Genomic DNA, 21,803 nt, shown 5'->3' on the forward strand with positions numbered 1-21,803 from the left:
AAACGTTTAACCAAGACATGTCGATTAGATAGTGTGTTTTCATAAAAAAAGGAGGATTCCTGGCAACCTGGTTATCACTCACTGTTGTGTAATCATTCTGGGAAGCTAGCTCACGATTAGAAACTTAACACGGGTGGAAGGGCAATGGAAAGAGATGGTTAGACAAACACACACTCGACCGTATCAGCAAATGGACCTGATCGACTCACATTACGTTGTCTGGGGGGCTGGTGGTTTGTCTAAACAGACCAATACTGTATGTACCAGAGGAGGCTAATGGCAAGAGCTATAGGAGGACAGACTCATTGTAATGGCTGGAATGGAATTATGGAACGGTTATCAAACACATCAAAACATATGGAAACCACAAGTTTGACTCCATTACATGTATTCCATTCCAGCCAAAACAATGAGCCCGTCCTCCTATAGCGCCTCCCACCAGCTTCCTCCGTTATGTACAGTATTCAAGCTGATAGTCACGTCTTACCTTCAGTCCCTCTGGGCCAGGTTCGCCAATGTAGCCTTTCCTTCCAGGTCTACCCTGAGAAAATGAAAACAAATACTGTTGATTACAGGGTACTCACGTTTGTTTTGAATCACATCTCATCTATATTGCTTCCTGTGCAAAAACGAATACATGTGAAACACCTGGAGAAGGGTGGAGGTTGGGGCCAACAGGAAAACATGCACAGTGGTTTATCTATATTGTGATTGGATGGCAGGCTGGAGACACTTACAATAGGGCCAGGACCTCCAGGAAGGCCAAGGGGGCCCTCATCACCCTGAAAACACAGTAAAACTGTTAAACTCAGTGCAATACATTGCATACAGCTGGATATGGAGATATCACTTGGCACTGGCAGTAACACTGGCTGAATAACAATCTCAATTTCTCATCCCATGGGCACAGATCGACCAATGTTCATGCCACATACTGTAGGTCATGCAACAGCGTGTGTGTGTGTGTGTGTGTGTGTACTCCCATCAATCATTGTGTTCCCTCTATCAAAGTCACCTGGATGTTTCTCTCCATGTTCACTACCCGAAGGAGCGTTTGATAAATACAATGTTAATCATCCCTGATTTCTGTCTCCACTGCGAACCATGTTCTGCTTTGAGGCATTTTCTCGGATCAGTTTAAGTGGAAGTGAATTACATCAATGCTATAGTGATTGAACTACACAGCATTTTCTTGCGGGCTATACAACAATACTCTGTGCCAGGAAAGAGAGAAAGAGAGCGCGGGACCTCCCAACTCTGTACCACAGTTGAGTTGGACGCCAAAACTAACACTGTACGTACTGTACACACTGCCAAGAATTCTGTTCTTATTTTCCACTACTGCCTGGAAAACTCCCGGGCTTGCCTTGTTTTTATTAGCACCCGGTGATGAATCATGACATCATACAGTACAGTGGAACATGCCCTGGGACCACTCCACACAACCTGAGCCTGGCAGCACAGCCTAAAACTAGTAACGTGTGCCTCAATACTGGTGGCAGGTTCAAATGCTGAGTATGAACAGACTCTGGACTCGCATCTGTTTCATAATCAAATGCAAACATGTTATCTTAATTGAACTCATTTTACGCAAATGATCTGGCTTGCTACCTGCTTGTTTAGTTGCGTCTGTGCAGTATTTTGAGTGTAATCTATTTAGTGATGATCGAAAGGAGAATACAAATCTATTACCTCTATTCCTTTTGGCCCTGGTGGTCTCTGTGGCCCTCTGGCACCTTGGAGCCCCTGAAACAGAACATTAGTGAAAACATACACATTAACCCTCTTGAGAAGAAAATGCACTGAAGATGAAGTCTTTTTTTCTGGGATAGAGTTGAGTTGTGAAAACAGTTCATGCCTCTCTTTTTTTTTATTTACCTTGGGTCCAGGGGGGCCATTGGGACCTGGCACACCGATGTCTCCAGGGAAACCCTGAGAAAACAAGACAAGAGTACAAAAAAAAGAGTTCAAAAGGAGCCACCTAGTTCTTTGACTGACATCATGACTGATGTGATCGTGTAAATTTGACGGCACACCTTTATCGAGCACAACACACCTGAACTCCTGAACACACCTACATGTATACAATGACTTTACATTCCATTCTATAACATCATCATTTCTGTATGTCTGCGTACAGAAAGAGATGTAGGATTTCCACATATTTATTTCACTTTATTTAACAAGGTAGGTTAGTTGAGATCAAGTTCTCATTTACAACTGCGACCTGGCCAAGATAAACGCAAAGCAGTTCGACACATACAACAATACAGAGTTACACATGGTTAAAACAAACATACAGTCAATAATACAGGAGACAAAGTCTATATACAGTGTGTGCAAATGAGGTAGGTTAAGGGAGGTAAGACAATAAATAGGCCATGGTGGCGAAGTAATTACAATATAGCAATTAAACACTGGAATGGTAGATGTGCAGAAGATGAATGTGCAAGTAGAGATACTGGGGTGCAAAGGAGCAAGATCAATAAATAAATACAGTATGGGGATGAGGTAGTTGGATGGGCTTTTTACAGATGGGCTATGCACAGGTGCAGTGATCTGTGAGCTGCTCTGACAGCTGGTGCTTAAAGCTAGTGAGGGGAGATATGAGTCTCCAGCTTCACATAGCGTGACTACATGCATGTGCATTGCCATTCGTGGCAGAGGGATGCATTTGGATCCACTGACCCTTTTTTTTTTTTAATAGACTACTTTATTTACGGATTCTCAATCATGAGAACAGAGAGCACACTGCCCCTTTGTAAGCCACAGTTGGTAACAGTGATAAATACGTATTTATAGAGAGTCAGGGCTTAACTGTCTTATCGGAACATGCTGTAAAGGGGGTGATGGATAGCGATGTTGGGTGAAGACTGTCAGACACACCTGCCTCAGTACGGCATGGCTGGCTCAGTTAAAACAGGGGTGGGGGAGAGGGAAAGGGGTAGAGGGGTTGGAGCGGTGGGGGGGAGAGTTGATGGAGGAGAGGGAGTAATGGGTGGTGACCCATCAGATTTACAGGTGTGGCATTTTAATAGGGTTAAATGGAGTGAACCTTTCTGGGCTCTTTGATCTTGACAAGGCAACAAACAGTGAAATACAGCAACCCATAAAGCAGAGTTCTAACGTTTCTAGGATGGACGATAAAAAAAGTGAGCCATTGTTGGATTCAGTTTGATAAAACATGTGTTTCACATGACATGCACACATCAAGAACATGACAGGATCTGTGTATTCCCTTTACTGGTTATTTCCTAATCTCCTGTCTGTTAGATATGCTAGACTGAGAGTACAGGAAGGAAAGCTTACTTTATCTATTTCTGTAATGGATATAAGGAGTGCTATAAATGTATTTTTCAGATGGTTCAGTTGGCTTGGCGAGTGTATCCTGTCCTCCCAGGTTGGACTCTGTCCCCCAAGTTCACTACCGTGTCTTATCTGTTTGCTTATCTGGGGCGTTCCACGAAATGAGTGCCTTTTGCATCCATTTCATATTTTAAGTAGAAATTGTGCACCAATATTGAATTTTAAAAGCCCATATTAAATAAAGTGTCCAATAATATAGACCACATGGAGAATTTAATCAATCAGATTTTTTTATATGAAAGAAAAACTTGCTAAAGGGTCAAATTCATAACTTTGACATGTCCCTCCATGCACCCTCTGTGACTTCTACAAAGATTTTAAGCAACTTAACCCCAACACTTCTCCAAGTTTTTTCCATCATTGTAAAGCCCTAGTTATTTTGTTTTGTTTTGACAAAGTCATTTCTGAAGATTATTATTTATTTCATGTGATTAGTGATTAATTTATGTCTGTCAACCCTGTTTGCCTGAGCACGTGGATGTGTATTGGGATGAATCTCTCTCAGCCGAGTCAAAAGGGCTCCTGAGTGGCGCAGCGKTCTAAGGCACGACATTGCAGTGTTAGAGGTGTCACTACTGTCCCTGGTTCAAATCCAGGCTGTATCACATCCGGTTGTGATTGGGAATCCCATGGGGCGGTGCATGATTGGCCCAGCGTCGTCCGAGGTAAGCCGTCATTGTAAATAAGATTTTGTTCTTCACTGACCTGCCTTGTTAAATAAAAAATGTAAAGTGTCAATCTGCAGTTGCTACATACATTTTTAGACTCATAAATTAATGATGTACCCATTGATTAATTAACTTATCCTCTGCAGCAGAGGTAACTCTGGGTCTTCCTTTCCTGTGGTGGTTCTCACGAGAGCCAGTTTCATCATAGCGCTTGATGGTTTTTGCGACTGCACTTGAAGAAACTTTCAAAGTTCTTGAAATTTTCTGGATGTCTTAAAGTAATGATGGACTGTCATTTCTCTTTGCTTATTTGAGCTGTCCTTGCCATAATATGGACTTGGTATTTTACCAAATAGGGCTGGCTATCTTCTGCATACCACCCCTGCCTTGTCACAACACAACTGATTTGCTTAAATGCATTAAGAAGGAAAGAAATTCCACAAATTAACTTTGAACAAGGCACACCTGTTAATTGAAATGCATTCCAGGTGACTACCTCATGAAGCTGGTTGAGATAATGCCAAGAGTGCTCAAAGCTGTCATCAAGGCAAAAGGGTGGCTACTTTGAAGAATCTCAATTATAAAATATATTTTGATTTGTTTAACACTTTTTTGGTTACTACATGATTCCGTATGTGKTTTTTTTTCATAGTTTTTATGTATCCACTATTATTCTACAATGTAGAAAATAGTAAAAATAAAGAAAAACCCTTGAATGAGAGTCGGTGTTTCCAAACTTTTGACTGGTACCTTAGATATGGAGCAGTCATAAAAAAAATCACTACACTGGACCTGTGCCCATCGCTTCTACACACCGTCTTATCTGTGCGTGTACAGTATCTATGTAAGTATCTTTGTGTATATTCAGCTGACACAACCTGGGAGCAACCATAGTGATAGACGCCAAACAAAGGCACTATCAGGCAATAACTATAGTTAATATGGACCTGTGCCCAAGTTGCTTTTACACACGGTCTAATTAGAGAGTAAAGACACAGAGAGAGATGTGGGGCTGGTAGGACTTTATGGTGTTCGTGCAGTTATAGTGTTTTATGGTCATGTTTGTGTTTAGACTGGAGGATCAGTTACTTCCATCCTGTCCCGTTGTATTTTCCCAGTGTATCTGTTTACAACCTGACCTCTGGGACAGAACACAGGTAATAGAGCAGGGGCCGTTTCTCTATCCCATCTCTGCGGTCTCATCTCTGCCACCAATTTCCCTCTGGGACAATAAAGTTGAAACTGGAACTTGAAACAATCTAATCTCTGACAGGTAATAGGACAGGTGCACGATATGGTCCCAACAGAGCAAGAATTTGAACTTGACTAAAACAACACCGTGTAGGAACAGACGTTTAGATCAGGATGATATGTTTTTAAGGATTGGTTCAGTTTGCTTGGTTTGCTTGTTTTACCATTTATAGCACTATACGACAGAAGTTTATGATAGAATACTGAGCATTATCAGTAGCTCAATTAGCATTAAAGCTACAGACTGTAATATCACACATCTAACAGAGTGTGGCTTTAATGATATCAGTGTTTGTTCTTACCTCAGGTCCTGGTGGGCCGGGAGGTCCCTGCGGTCCGATGTCACCCATCTTACCCTGTCAAACAGAGAGACATGAAAACATGAACGCAAACGGTGGAAACATCAGATTTTTTTTTTTTTTACCTTCACTTAACCAATGCCAAGCATCATTCTCTCTTCTTCTCTTTCACTCTCACACAGACACCCACACATGCATAATGCATATTTTGGACAAAAACGACATGAGGCATATTAAAGCTTGGCACTCAAAATATCAGTTTCTCTGTTGCCAATGTTTCTGAGAAGGAAGGCACGGTGTGTATTGTTTTGTCAAATATTAATATGGTCTTTCTGTGATGCCACAGTGACCAGTGGTGTGTGATTGCGGCCCGCAATTCGGGGCGTTCCTGCATGTGGGTATTCCTGGATCTGCAGTAACGCCCCCTCCCCTCGAGCATCCGATTGGTTCCTGCTTGTAGTTATGTGACATTTTTGATATTCTGCGATTAGAATGTGGGTCAAAAGGGAAATACAAGTATTATCAGAGTTTTTTTGTTTGGTGTTTATTGTTTTGTCAAAACAAATATTCATATGGTCTTGCTGTGATGCCACAGAGGCTGACTGACTGGCGTCTGCAGCCCAAGTGGATATGCCAGGGAGGGCAAACACTTGCTCAGGTAGAGGTGAAGCATACACGTAATAGGACAGCTTCAGCGTTAACATTTTGGAGCGTCTTTGCGGAGTATTCACTTAATACTATGCCAAACTGTGCAGGTTTTAGCTTTCTATGCTAAAAATACTAATTCAGTGTAAAAAAATAAATAAAACTATGCCAGGACTATAACATACTCCCTTGTTGCCTGTAATCGACTCATGCAGAACCCAACAGATGATCTAAATATGTTGCGTGAATTTGTCATAATAGTTTTCAGGCAGAGAGTTAAAAGTTTCGGACAGTTATATGGTCTGTTTGTAGCAAAGTGAAAGTCTCTAAAAGGTACAGGGTGTTTACTGGGGTCGCACGCATGCACACACACACACACACTACGTACAGGTGGGCCTGTTTTCCCAAGGAGTCCAGGAGGTCCAGGTAAGCCAGCAGCACCCTGGGGGCACAAACACACAACACTTGTTTATGCTCCTATTCTCTCCATCACTCATTATCTGACTCCCTCTCTTTTACTTTTTTTCTCTGTGTGTGTGTGTGTGTGTGTGTGTGATGTGTGTGTGTGTGTGTGTGTGTGTCGCAAGGGACCCAGCATAGTTTAAAATCAATAAACATATTCAGACGGATGGGAAACCTACCTTGTCACCTAGGTAACCAATCGTTCCTGGTTCCCCCCTTAGTCCAGGTTCGCCCTGAATGTTACAGCATCACACAGAGATATAATACAAACAACTTGCTCCTCGGAGAACAGTGTTAACAACACAGGGAGGGACACACTGCTTCCCCATCCATGTTCAGGTGTCTATCTAACCCGTCCTATAGGAGATGCATCACACCAAAGTCAAGTAGCAATTAAGATCAAGAGGATTTATCGATGAACTGTTTAATCATTAGGGGAAACAATCATAGTCAGGGGTACAACAGACCCAGAATGGGGAAAGACATTTAAAAAAAAGAACATCTCTATTTCTCAAGTTTATACTGTACCGAGATGTACACTCTCAGAAAAAAGGGTTCGCAAAGGGTTATTCGGCTGCCCCCATAGGATAACCCTTTTTGCTTCTAGGTAGAACTCTTTTGGGTTTCATGTAGAACTCTCTGTGGAAAGGGTTCTACATGGAACCAAACATATATTTTTAAAGAGTTCTCCTATGGGGACAGCCGAATAACTCTTTTAGGCTCTAGGTTCTGTACTGCATATCAAATCCTCATTCCTCTCTTCTGTTACTCCCATTCCCTTCCCTTCACTATGTACTTGAACGTAAAACACACTCTCCTCATCCACACACTGGGATAGATCATTCACAATAATATAAATATTTAGATCACCTTATCACCTTTCAATCCAGGCAGCCCCGCATTTCCAGTCAGGCCCTAATAGAGAGAGGGAACAGGAGAGGAGGGAGTCCTCAGTGGCAGCCATTTTGAAAAAAAAAGAGAACAGAGGAAGATACAGGGACCGATATACGTAGATGCAGAGAGACTGACTGGAAAACGGAAGAGAGGAAGAGAACGGAAAAGAAAGGAGAGGGTGGGTAGTTACCATAGTTCCCACTATGCCAGTCAGTCCTCGCTGTCCCTCAGGTCCTGGGTCTCCCTGTGGAGAGAAGGAGGAGTAGGGTAAGATACAGCACGCATGCGCGCAGCACACACACAAACACACTTCATCAAGTATACAGTATGTATTATACTGGCTCAGATTTACGGCGCAAGACAATGAAGGACATGTTTCACAGGAAACATCCAGTACATCCGTTTCCCACTCGCAGCCCATTATTTTGACACATGCGGTTACCGCCTGGGCCTACACACTACATTCCTGTGAGTCAACGCCTATGATGACTTCCAAGCTGTGCCTGTGCTGACAATAAAGCGTYCGTTCGGAGTTGGGCCGTCCACACGAGCGGACGCATGACTGGAACATAGCGGACGCACAACTGCAACATCACATCTAACCAGCGGTGACATGGACATGGTAGGAGCGACCGGACACTGTGCTGCTGGAAAAGGGTCTGAACGATTGCTCTAATCATTTTAATTACATGGACCGAGGGCCAGCTCTGTCAGTGACTCTATGCGTTCCAGGCCTACTGGCCTACCAGTGTGGCTCTGTTTCCCAATACTGTGCTTTGAGGGGATTGTCATCAGATYTGGAGAGAAATGCAGCTCCAGCAACACAGCAGGGACTGATAAAGTACAAGCACAAACACACAGGAATGCACACACGCAGAGACGGCTCCCTTCATCAGAGCCAGCCTGTACACTTGGACAGATACCTTTGCTACCTCCTACTTTTAACCTATACAAAAGACTCTGCCAGCCGCTGTCACAGAAACMAGTAAGGCTTCTTCACATTCTAAAACGTGAGACGTACCGTGGTAAATTATGATTTATGAAGACTTGAGAGAACAGGTACTATAAGAGTAGCTGGTAATTAATAAGTGAATGCAGTTGCAAAACATGGAGTGGTTTGGTAAATAATCAGTTGTATGTATGGAGACTTTAGTAGAAGAGGTAAGAGCATCTGAGGATTGATAACTGAAAGCAGTTGTCCTTTGTTCTAATTTTACCTTTATTTAACTAGGCAARTCAGTTAAGAACAAATTSTTATTTACRATGACAGCCTACCCCGGCCAACGCTGGGCCAATCCCACCCTATAGGACTCCCAATCACAGCCAGATGGGATGCAGCCTGGATTTGAACCAGGTACTGCAGTGAAACCTCTTGCACTGAGATGCAGTGTCTTAGACCACTGSACCACTTGGGGTGAAATCAGTCAGGGTCTCAACTTACTGTTGAGAGTTAAAATAATAGAATACACAAGGTGCAATTTCGAAATTTGGTTGTGCATCAGCAGTCACTCAATTAGCCCATGTCAGCAAACATTTTTTAGATTGGTAAGGTAGTCAATCGGCCAGCTATCTAAACTTGTAGTAAGCATGGTTGAAATACCAACCGTGGTGGGGCCCATTGATCATCAGTTATCATATTAAAAACTGCAAATATTTACCTTCACCCTATGGCAAAATGTGTAGAATTGCAGGAARTTTGTTATAAAATGGCAAAATCTTCTCTCCGCCCCATGGRAAAATKTGTAGAATTGGGGSTATGGATGTGGGTACGCAGACCCACGAGCCACTGCGGCCCCTCATGATGAGTTCCGTTTTTTTGTKAGGCTTCACAAAGCTGCCTTGGCAACGGTTGAGGAAACTCCATCCGGCGAGCATCCAGCGCCCCTCAAAGAGCTTAATGCGATGTCATTAAGGACATGTGGCTTAAAAGCAGAGGTCCATCTGGTCTCAGTATGACTCTGTGTTTGATGCTCAGCCTCCCTGGCTAATGGCACGGCGGGATGAAGACAAATCGCACGCACTTCATAAAGAACGCTTTCAACTGAGGGCATATGAAAGTTACGGGCTGAGAACAGACAATTGGCGTAAGGCGATACCCCACCACTCTCCTCTCAGGGCCAACCAATTGATCCAGCGAATCAAACATTCCACACACAGCTACAATACGGGGGAACGACAGATAAGATGGACACCACCTGCTGCCTGCGAGAGGGTTTAATCTCTCTCCCTCTCTTTCTCCCTCTCTCTCTTTCTCCCTCCCTGCCCTCTAGCTCACTCCCTCTCCCTCTCTCTTTCTCCCTCCCTGCCCTCTAGCTCTCTCCCTCCCCCTCTCTCTTTCTTCCTCCCTGCCCTCTAGCTCTCTCCCTCTCCAACTCTCCCTCTCCAACTCTCTCTCCCTCCCCACATGAGGAAACCAATGATTAGAGAAACTTCAGGAAAACCACATTGGTGAATTCCTGTATTCCTTTAAAACAATCGAACACAACGCCACAGTAACAGAGGATCATATATGTTACACACATCAGACCTATGGAATGTGTACCTTTAAATTATATGTGTGCGTGTTGGCCCCATTCGAGTGTGTACATTTAAGAGTTTATTACGCTTTGGCTCTGAATGGAAAGCTTCACACACACCACTCTCTCTCTTTCCTGGAGAGAAACGTCAATGGAAGAAAAGGTAAAACCCTTTTTCCTATTTTGTTTCATATGTGTGGTTTAAAATAGACAGATTGGCTTTGGGTCAAACATACAGCACAAGCTCAATCAGAGATTCCCATACCACCATCATTTGGGAAGGGAACTCAGACATGCACATATACAGTATGTAAACAGGGTGATGAGCATCAGTGCAGAAAGCCATTCAACCACAGTACTGGTTGTGTTCTGAGGTTTTGTTTAATGACAAGACAACACGAAACCCAACCACACAGAAATAACAATGATGGATAGGAGACGACTTAACCCAACCACACAATACAACCCAGTCTGTCAGTCAAAATGGCAAACACCAAGCAGATCTGATCCATCATGGCTGCACTGTGGGAACAYGCTATAGGATCTAACAGCGTCGAGGCTCACTGCCACGACTTTGTTTATAACGAAGCTCTCCAGAATTAGGTCACGATGCTTCAAGGAAAAAGTCAAGGGGGAAAAAATGAAGCAASAAGATGAGTTTTGGAGGACAGAAGGAGAGGAGTAAGGAATAGTGGTGGAGAGGKCTCGGGCCTGCATGTCTGTCTCCTACATAAGGACGGCAGGGGTGATAGTGTGGGCTAGAGAGATAGATGTGGATCAATCAGCAGAGGAGATGCCACCAATTTGTTTGAAATGTGAATTTGAAAGACTTCCTCACGGGGCGGGGTGGGGCGAGGGCAGAGTGACATGAGGAATCAGTCGCCACACCAGTTGGGTTTCCTCTCACATAACAAATGCCTGGAAGACATGTGATTCTAATTCCAGCATGATGGAAGTGTCCCGGGTTCGTAGAGTTGGGATGGGTTGAATTGGGATCTGCTGTGGGACCGCCTCTCCTCTAGGGGTGAAATGTCTGACGTGACAGAGCCCTGTATACTGTAGGCAGCCATTAATGTAGGCCCACTTCGGTCTCACTTTAAACAAACCACTACTTCTAAAGACTTGACAAAGCATTCGTAAAGTCTTTGTGAGCACCACACAGATGCTTTTCAGATAGGGAGACATCGTGGGTGTAGAGCTGCTGTTCAAAATGATCATGTTTGAGTAATATTTCATGTAAAGTACCTGCACTTACAATAATGTTGTATTGAATTGAAAATGCATTAGTGACTGTAAAACATAACATGGCCTATAAATATGTGAGCAGAGTATGTAACTACATGAACGGAATTGATCCAATTGGCAACTTTACCAGCCAACCATTCAGTTGAACAAATCGAGACCTGTCATCATGTGTCCTTTCCAGGGTTATACATTACACTTCAATACGTTATYCTAAATGTAGGTACTTTCCATGAACTATTTCTCTAAGATGATCACTCATCAACAGTTTGTCATACAGTACAACGGGAATCGAAAATGCAAGAGAATCTGTGTGATGTTGAATAGCAATAAGAGCACGATGATCTATATCCTACAAATTTAGCCTCAACTTTTTGTCACGGCTGGAATAGAGCTGGCTGCGTTTCCCTGGTAGGCCTAACCTCCAGTAGCCTGACCTGACCATGTCCACGCTGTGTCCTGTCCAGAGAACAGGTTGATTTTTAGGGAYGGGTCAGAGCCCTCCATCTGAGTCAGATCAAATTCCCGGGGTACGTAAGTCATGCTGCCTAGCTGCCATCTTGTAACAGTAGTTCAGGCAAGTCAGACTCTGTGTGGATCTTGGCGTGGCAGTTGAGTTACGGTTGACTTAATATATAGCGGTTGAGTTATGGCCGGATGCCGTGGCAATGGWTGAGGAATCTCCATCCCTCTGAGCACCTCTCGTGGTGACCCCATAAATCTGTCTGATGGAGAGAGAGGGTTCCCAACCTCCCATGCTCCGGCCAACACAGCTTTCCCGGGGAGGCCAGGGTCAGGGACCAAACCTCACTTCAYCTCAGCAGCCCCGTGGGGAGGAATGGGTTATGGAGGTCATGGGGGTATGAGGGATGGGGTATGGGCTAGGTCATGGGTGGAGGTAATACAGTATCTATCATTACGGTGCAACACTATACTGTTTATATGGCCTGGATGGACACTTTGACATGTTTTGATGCCTTAAAAYGGGAGTATGTATGAGTTTAGGTAAGAGCTGCTATGGGTTTCTTTCACTCATCCCACTCTCTCTCCCTCTCAGGAGACAGCACTAGGACAGGCTCTCTAACCCCCCCTTTCTCCATCTCTCTCTTTATCTCTCTCCAGCTTTAAATAATGTGCAGCTTATAGCAGGCCTGGGCAACTCCAGTCATCTGTGGCCTGATTGGTGTTGCACTTTTGCCCTAGCCCCAGCTAACACAGCTGACTCCAATAATCAACTAATCATGATCTTCAGCTAAAAATGCAATTAGTTTAAATCTGGTGTCTTTGCTAGGGATCGGGGAAAAGTGTGACACCAATCAGGCCCCAGAGGACTGAAATTGCCCAGGCCTGTAAAGGCTTGGTAAGCCCTCATAAAGCCTTCATAAACACTACATAAATGTGTTACAAATCATCTATAACCATATGTCATGCTTTAAAGGGTTCATAAATGTGGCATAAAAGTGTGACATAACCAACAATGTCTGTAAGTCGCTGTGGATAAAAGCGTCTGGAAATGTTATAAATTATATTATATTTTACTAAAACATTTCTTGGATGGCCCAACCTCTTGGGTGCAGTATTGGACCTGACCTCAACTTACCCCAAAATGATGTGATGTAGGATGACACACACACTAAAGTACCAAAACATTTTGGTAGGGCCATTTAAAATCTGTTACATTTTATTGTCTACTTCTGATTTTTCCCCCAAATTCTGTTTTCTTGGTTTTGTTTTTCMAGGTTTCGGATTTCCTAAAAAAAAATCTAGTTTACCCCAGATTCTTTACACTATTTTAAATAGATAAACAACAAAATTGGATTTTCTGTGTTCACAGTAATGCTTAAGTCACACCAGGTGATGACTTTTGAGGTCTGGGAAAAATCTAAGAACAYTTTTGTGTGTAGTTGCCCTTTAATTCAGTGAGCATGCCCTGTACTGYTGTTTGGTTAGCAGGTTTTCTGTAGTAMGCGCACATGTGATGTGAATCAGCCSCCAACAGAATGGGTGGACTAAAAGGCCAGCAAAACTCTATTATTCAGAGCCCCTTGAAATGACACCATATATACATTCTACAGACCCTACAGTATTCCCTGCAATACTTTTACTGTGGCACCGAGAATAGTTCTTGCTCTAAGCCAATATGTATTCCATACAGTTGAAGTCAGAAGTTTACATACACTTAGGTTKGAGTCATTACCACCACTCCACACATTTCTTGTTACCAAACTATAGTTTTGGCAAGTCGGTTAGGACATCTACTTTGTGCAAGTCACAAGTAATTTTTCCAACAATTGTTTMCAGACAGATTATTTCACTTATAATTCACTGTATCACAATTCCAGTGGGTCAGAAGTTCCCATACACTAAGTTGACTGTGCATTTTAAACAGCTTGGAAAATTCTAGAAAATTACTTCATGGCTTTAGAAACTTCTGATAGGCTAATTGACATCATTTGAGTCAATTGGAGGTGTACCTGTGGATGTATTTCAAGGCCTACCTTCAAACTCAGTGCCTCTTTGCTTGACATCATGGGAAAATCAAAAGAAATCAGCCAAGACCTCAGAAAAATATTGTAGACCTCCACAAGTCTGGTTCATCCTTGGGAGCAATTTCCAAACGCCTGAAGGTACCACGTTCATCTGTACAAACAATAGTACGCAAGTATAAACCCCATGGGACCACGCAGCCGTCATATCACTCAGGAAGGACACGTGTTCTGTCTCCTATAGATGAATGTACTTTGGTGCCAAAAGTGCAAATAAATCCCAGAACAACAGCAAAGGACCTTGAGAAGATGCTGGAGGAAACACGTACAAAAGTATCTATGTCCACAGTAAAGCGAGTCCTGTATCGACATATCCTGAAAGGCCACTCAGCAAGGAAGAAACCACTGCTCCAAAACCACCATGAAAAAGCCAGACTACGGTTTGCAAATGCACATGGAGACAAAGATCCTATTTTTTGGAGAAATGTCCTCTGGTCTGATGAAACAAAAATAGAACTATTTGGCCATAATGACCATCGTTATGTTTGGAGGAAAAACGGGGAGGCTTGCAAGCCGAAGAACACCATCCCAACCGTGAAGCATGGGGGTGGCAGCATCATGTTGTGGGGGTGCTTTACTGAAGGAGGGACTGGTTGAACTTCACAAAATAGATGGCATATGAGGGAGGAAAATTATGTGGATATATTGACGCAACATTCAAGACATCAGGCAGGAAGTTAAAGCTTGGTCACAAATGGGTCTTCCAAATGGACAATGACCCCAAGCATACTTCCAAAGTTTGTGGCAAATGGCTTAAGGACAACAAAGTCAAGGTATTGGAGTGGGCCCTCACAAAGCCCTGACCTCAATCCTATAGAAAATTTGTGGGGCAGAACTGAAAAGTGTGTGCAAGCAAGGAGGCCTACTAACCTGACTCAGTTACACCAGCTCTGTAGGAGGAATGGGCCAAAATTCACCCAACTTATTGTGGAAGCTTGTGGAAGGCTACCCAAAATGTTTGACCCCATTTAAACAATTTAAAGGCAATGCTACCAAATACTAATTGGTGTAGGTAAACTTTCTGACCCACTGGGAAAGTGATGAAAGAAATAAAAGCTGAAATAAATWATTCTCTCTACTATTATTCTGACATTTCACATTCTAAAATAAAGTGGTGATCCTAACTGACCTAAGACAGGGAATTTTTACTAGGATTAAATGTCAGGAATTGTGAAAAACTGAGTTTAAATGTATTTTTTTAAGGTGTCTGTAAACTTCCGACTTCAACTCTATATACAGTTATTTGCATTGGGGGCATTTATTTGACATTGGAACATGTTTTTAAATCCACATTTAATGCAAATGTCACTTGTAAAAAATGAACAAATATGAATCATTGTTAATGTTTAGACAATTATTTGTATATATCATTAATAGTTATTGACACATTTAAGTGGGGCACTTTTATTTTGAAAATGTTTTTAGTAAGTACTTTTTTAGTGTTGCTGACGAGACGCTGATCATGTGATGAGTTAGCAAATCAAATGCCCATTTGTGCTGCCACTGGACAGCGAAAAACAAATAAGTTAACCTTTATTTATTGTCATTTCAATTTGTTTGTAGTTTGTAGTAGTTAAGTGTTAAATGTTAAGTGTTAAATTATATTATATACTGTAGCTACCTCAATGGTTATTTCAGATCATTTCGGTGACCACACAACAATTGCTAGCTAGCCTAAATGTAGTTAACAGGCTCAGCTAAATACAAATCCCCCTAGATACAGCCATGTCTCATAGTCACGTCTCACATCTCATAGTCACATTTGACATTGGTGATTATTACACACAGTTATGCCACATTTATGAACCCTTTATAAAACGACATACGGTATGAAGGAGCCTTTATAAGCTGAACGTAATTTAAAGTGGGACCACTTTTGGTCTCTTCGCTCGCTCTCCCGCTTTCTCTATCTACTTCTCTGTCTCTCTCACTTGCTCAGTCTCTCTCTCTCTCGCTCTCCCTCACTCAGCTCAGGGCTTGACAGGCCGCCATGTCCTTAAAGTTAATCAAATATTGGTAATCCACCTTTGGCAGGGCAGTCMTGACCTGCAGAGCACAGCACTAAGTGTTTCACAGTAGGCAGGGTGAGGAATATATTGTTACCATTCAAAACAAATGACCTTGGTTGGAGTATTGGCACAGTACCTCTCCAAAAAACGACTGGTACTAGTTAGAGATTCCCATTTATCAGAGCAAGTCAGAGCAGGTTCCCCATTCATCAGAATTTTTACTCTTCCAGTAGACAAAACAGTTATCCAAAAACATCTAATCTACAGACAAATGTGGAGTTGGGCTTGATGTGGATATAATACACTGTACAGATGTAGGATCTTAATTTGAGCCAGTTTTCTGCAGCAGGAAAATAATCCTGCAGCAAGAAGAAATGTAAATTATTATGTGGATTATATTTAATGGACATTTTTGTAGACGCTGATGCATTTCTCTTTAGAGAAAATCAAGTCTGATATTTCAAAGTGGAAACTACAAACTTTAGAAGGCGTTTTAAAACTCAAATACAATGCAMGTTTGTATTTCCTGCAATGCAGGACAATTCTGAGCAACAAGTGATCAAATTAAGCTCCTACATCTGAATGAGAGAAGTACTGTAGAGAGGAATCAACAGCATCAGACCCTACTAAATTCCAACATCTTCCCTAAACTGCATCAAAATCAAACATACCAGAATGAATGAATGATAAAATGAATAAATGCACACTACATTCAAAGTGGGTGCTAAGATACTACTGTAGTAAACGTCAACCTCTACGACATAAAGATAAAAACGATGAAAAAAAGATAAAAACCTTGACCAGAACACAACAGATGAATAAAGATATTAATCAAATGTATTTATAGAGCTCTTTATAGAACAGCAGTTGTCACAAAGTGCTTGTACAGAAATCGACCCTAAAACCCCAGAGGGGAAGCAATGCCAATGTAGAGGCACGGTGGCTAGGAAAAACTCCCTAGAAAGGCTGATGTGTAATGTTGTGTAATACTCACCCTCAGACCAGGGAAGCCACCCATGCCAGTCCCACCAACAGGCCCCTATAGGACACCACAGGAACATCATGAGTACAGTGTAGCAATGGACACACATGTGAACATAAACACACGCATGCACACACACACAGACATACACACACGCCCAGGCCACACACAGGATAGTAAAGCTTTTCTCCAAATTACAGTATCATGCAGTCTGGCACACCCAGATACAGCTAATCATAACACAGACCATGTTGTGCTATGAACCACACTCTCTTTGTTGCTTCGTCGTCTACATACATTAAACAGTACTTTTTAAATCAATTTAAAAAAAACAGGCTCAGAACAATCAGAAAAAGAGAAACATCCAACTTGCCAATCCGCAGCATACTCTGCCAGCTCAATAAAGAGATTCCCTGTACCTGCTGTTCTGACTGAACTCTGCCCAATACAGACAGCCCTGCGAAACTGTAACGGATTGCAGATCATCTCAACACATTGAGCTCTAAAACGTCACAGACCTGCTGGGCCTGGGCTGAGCTCATTCATCCAGAGCTCTAGATGTAGAGAAACAGTACGGAGAGCGTGCTCTAATCTAAACCATACAGTTGAGTCAACCCTGGCGTTTCTGAGGCCAAAAGAGAACAATTGCTCTGTTTATATACTGTGCATGGCACAACTCAGCTCAGCCAAAACTAATCTCCTAAAAGTCATAGAGCAGGGCACACGATATATAGGGCAGGGGTGCACAACATTGTTCCTGGAGTGTGATTTTTTTGCTAGAGACTGAATAGAGTATACAAACTTGGCAACCGGAAACAGGCCAAAGGGTACCACAGCATCGGCTCTCGGACCAACAGGCTCAGAGACAGCTTCTACTCCCAAGCCAAAAGACTGCTTAATAGCCATACTGCTAAATAGTAAATGAATGGTACCCAAACTATCTGCACGGACTCTATCTTGCACTGACCCTACGCACACTCACTAGACTATATATACACACCATATACACACTCACTAGACTATATATACACACCATATACACACTCACTAGACTATATATACACACCATATACACACTCACTCACACACACTACATTGACACTCCCACATACATTCACAAACACTACATACACAAACACACACACACACAACCACACATACATACACATTACACAAACACACTTACTGTTCTTTATGTGACTCTTATTATTATCTATCCTGATGCCTAGTAACCTTACCCTGCTGTCACGTACTATCTACCTCAGATAGCTGCACATGGATCTGGTACTTGTGTATCTTATTTTATTCCTCGTGTTACTATTTTACTTTTAATTTCTATTATTATTTTGAGACTGCATCATTGGGAACGGCTTGTAAGCAAGCTTTTTACGGTAAAGTCTACACCAGTTATATTCGGCGTGTGTGACAAATTTGATTTGATTTAAAGGGATAGTGTGAGATTTTGGCAACTATTTACACAGAGTCAGATGAACTCATGGATACCATTTCTATKTCTCTGCGTGCAGTATGAAGGAAATTGCTAAGTAACGTTAGCTCGGCGACTGGGTCGTACCTGTAGACTTCCAGTCATTGCGCTAACGCTAGTTAGCAATGGCTCGCGAAACTACCTTCGACTTGCTTCAAATGCACGCAGAGACATCAAAATGGTATCTACGAGTTCATCTGACTCTGGGTAAGTASAAAAGGGACTTAATTGCCAAAATCTCGGACTATCCCTTTAAGAGGAGGAGGGACGTAGATCTTACCTCGTCGCCATCAGGACCAGGAGGACCCCTTTCACCAACATCTCCAACAACTCCCTGCACGCAAAAGAACAACAAAAGTTTTCATTTACACAATTTTGGCAGTTCAGTTAGGAGTTATGGGGCTCCTTTAGATATTCAGATGCTCCTGGGTATAATCTCTTCATTGTGGGCCTATCAGATCGAACAGGGCAAAGGGCACTGGCCCTCCTTGCCTGCCTACACCTGCCTATTTGCATATGGTGGGATGTTCTGATGTTCTCCATTCTCTCCCCTGTGTTCCAGAACTTCCAGCTCTGAGTGTTCCATCCCTAGCGTTCCAGTTCCAGTTCCAGAGAGAGAGAGAGAGAGAGAGAGAAGGAGGCTTTGATAACCCCTCTCCACTCACTCACAGACAGATGCTGGTGTGCCTGGTCTGGGCCATCGGCCCACTTGGTATCCCAGCTGGCCACAGCACAGAGAAGCTGTCAGATGCCTTGCTCACTAACACTTGTGTTTTTATAGCGTTTTTCGCTATGTCATGCCTTTGGTTACTCTATCTCTGTGTGTGAGACACTGTTTTCCTATGCCAACCTGACTGGCACTTAGAGAGACTCACTCAAATGCCAAGTTGAATGCCAAGGTATGCATATCCTCATGTTGTTGGCATCCTGTCCATAGGTTGTTTTTATATCACGGGTAATCTATTTTTGGCTGTGTGTGAATTGTTACTTTTGGCACCGAATGTGCCGAGCGCATTTGCACATTAGCAATGAACACTCACAGAATACAGATGAAGGCAAGCTTTGGCTTTAAAATTCCTTAGGGCTTCCTGTGTTGAGGGTAAATTATTACTTCTGTGGGAATAGCAGATGCACACCATTATGGGTTGTGTAACACTTCTTGCTGACCTCTATTTTTCCCACCTCCTCTCCTCTCCTCTCTCCTTATCCTATCCTCTCGTCTCATCTCCCCGTTCCACCCTCTTGGTAGCGCATGACAATTTCCACAAATTGGACCACAGTTATTGACAGAGGATGTATGCGGACCATTCTAGTTGTTTCCCCTGTCCAGGAATATCACTGGTTTCAAAGCTGTGTGGAGTTGTGTAATCCATTACCTGTTTTCCTTTGGGACCGGTCTTCCCAACAGGACCGGGAATACCCTGGGAAAAAAACACAAGGAAACTCTCAGATGAGGAAAGGTGACTGCCGTTTGCTGTGTAATTCATCTATGACAAAATCATAGTCAAGACCTCCCTCACAGAATGAATCATACATTTTTTTTTTTACAGGACATTACTGTCAGGCTGTTATTAAGGGATGATAAACTCTGTGCTACGGACCAGGGGACTTATGACTTATTTCATGATGAAGGAGCATATTTTCCACTGACACAACATGGCATTGCATTGTGGAAAATTGAGTTATTAGACATTTTATTGTCCTTATGAGAACTCCCTGAGGAGAGATCGCTGTAGCTGCTTTGTTAGTATCAGCAAACATTTGGATCTATAAATAAAACCATGCAATTAACAGGGCTAACCACATATTTTCCTGTTGCTTAATAGCTCCGAAATAGATTAAATGCAACATGAATTGCCTTTGGTTAGATCCGAGTTTACTGATTTTGACGACCCTCGTCCTGTCCATGTCTACATGGAAGGTTCAAGAGGAGTACAACTGATAGGATGAGTTAGCCAGTAGTCTTGGTTATATCCTACACCTATTGCAAACAAAGAGGACAATGTCTCCTACCTGACAGACACTTAATTAGGTGCACATACGGCATAAATCAAGKTGATACTTACTCTCTCCCCTTCCTGCCCGGCTGAACCAGCTATACCAGGAGGCCCAATGAAACCCTGAAAACCAAAGCACACATACAGTACATGTGAACCAGTTTGTAACACTTTGCCTGGAGGTATAATGCAAAGTAAGACTTGTCATGAGCGTGTACGACCACGTAATAAAGTCTTAAAACCATCATCAACATCTAAGGAAGACATAATTTGCACAGAATGTACAGAACAACATATCTTTACTTGATGGATAAGACAGCGGGGCATTACTGAACTGAAGATTCATCAGTCACCCTCAGACAATGGAAGTTGAACAGGCATGCTGTTGGACCTACAGTACAGTATATGCATAGAGATAAATCATCATATCTCTCTGATGGTATTGTACATACATTTCTAACCTGTACCCCCCGCACATTGACTCGGTACCGGTACCCTCTGTATATAGCTTCGTTATTGTTATTTTATTGTGTTACTTTTTATTCCATTTTTTTTWACTTTAGTTTATTTAGTAAATACATTCTTAACTCTATTTTTTGAACTGCATTGTTGGTTAAGGGCTGTTGTTTTCGGCACATGTGACAAATACAATTTGATTTGATTTGGTACAGATAAACCACTGTGACATTCAGCAGACTGTTGAATACCTGAACAGGTTTATCTTAAGCCCATCAAAGCAATAGTGTCTCTGAACTCATTGAGTTCTGGGATTCCTGCGTGTCAGGTATGTAAACGTATGTAGCGGTCTTGATTGTAGCCAGATCAGAGATCAGTGATGATGATATACCGCTACTCTAGTGCTGGCATGTTCACATAGTATGTCCTATATTTATATATATTATTTTTTTCATCCCTGGCCCGTGCCCGCAGGAGGCCTTTTGCCTTTTGGTAGACCGTCATTGTAAATAATAAATAAGAATTTGTTCTTAACTGACTTGCTTAGATAAATAAAGGTTAAATACAAAAATAAAAATAAATGCAAGCACACACACTTAAAAAAATAAAAATTAAACTTGAAACTGAAACCAAGCTATCAGTCTAATGATATATTGTCTGGCTTCATGGACAGATATGAGAGGGATAAATCTCCATCTTTCCGCCTCTCCTTTCTCTCATTCTACCGTTCCATCGTTCTGTCAGAGGAACTCTTCACCCAGGTCTCATTCAGCTGAAGCAGTTCCGTCCGTGAAATAGAAGTGTTTCATGGCTAGGGAAGCAGGTCAACTGGTCCTGTATCCATGCTGCTCACTAGAAAAGACTGTCTTAGCTGACAGGCTAAGAGCCAAATAGAAACGTTTCAAGTGGCCAATTATCCATGCTCGATTGTAAAGTGACATGCGGTGAAACCTTCAAAATATGTTTCTTAGCTGACAGGCTAAG

The 21,803-nt window shown here is 42.4% G+C and overlaps 1 protein-coding gene across 1 annotated transcript in view; it reads right to left on the reverse strand.

Annotated features, from left to right (window-relative positions):
- The window catches only part of LOC111971228 (collagen alpha-1(XXIV) chain-like), a 180,747-nt gene that overhangs the window by 82,440 nt on the left and 76,504 nt on the right, over positions 1-21,803 (reverse strand). The window contains exons 10-22 of the mRNA XM_070445997.1: positions 20,433-20,486; positions 19,743-19,787; positions 18,647-18,700; positions 16,893-16,937; positions 7,776-7,829; positions 7,562-7,606; positions 6,871-6,924; positions 6,618-6,671; positions 5,588-5,641; positions 1,879-1,932; positions 1,693-1,746; positions 738-782; positions 488-541 (exon numbers count right to left, since the gene is read on the reverse strand). Of these exons, the coding sequence (XP_070302098.1) occupies positions 488-541; positions 738-782; positions 1,693-1,746; positions 1,879-1,932; positions 5,588-5,641; positions 6,618-6,671; positions 6,871-6,924; positions 7,562-7,606; positions 7,776-7,829; positions 16,893-16,937; positions 18,647-18,700; positions 19,743-19,787; positions 20,433-20,486 (666 nt within the window). The remainder of the gene's footprint in view (positions 1-487; positions 542-737; positions 783-1,692; positions 1,747-1,878; positions 1,933-5,587; positions 5,642-6,617; positions 6,672-6,870; positions 6,925-7,561; positions 7,607-7,775; positions 7,830-16,892; positions 16,938-18,646; positions 18,701-19,742; positions 19,788-20,432; positions 20,487-21,803) is intronic.

Source organism: Salvelinus sp. IW2-2015, linkage group LG13 (genome assembly GCF_002910315.2).
Source record: "Salvelinus sp. IW2-2015 linkage group LG13, ASM291031v2, whole genome shotgun sequence".
In the NCBI taxonomy this organism is placed as follows: Eukaryota; Metazoa; Chordata; class Actinopteri; order Salmoniformes; family Salmonidae; genus Salvelinus; species Salvelinus sp. IW2-2015.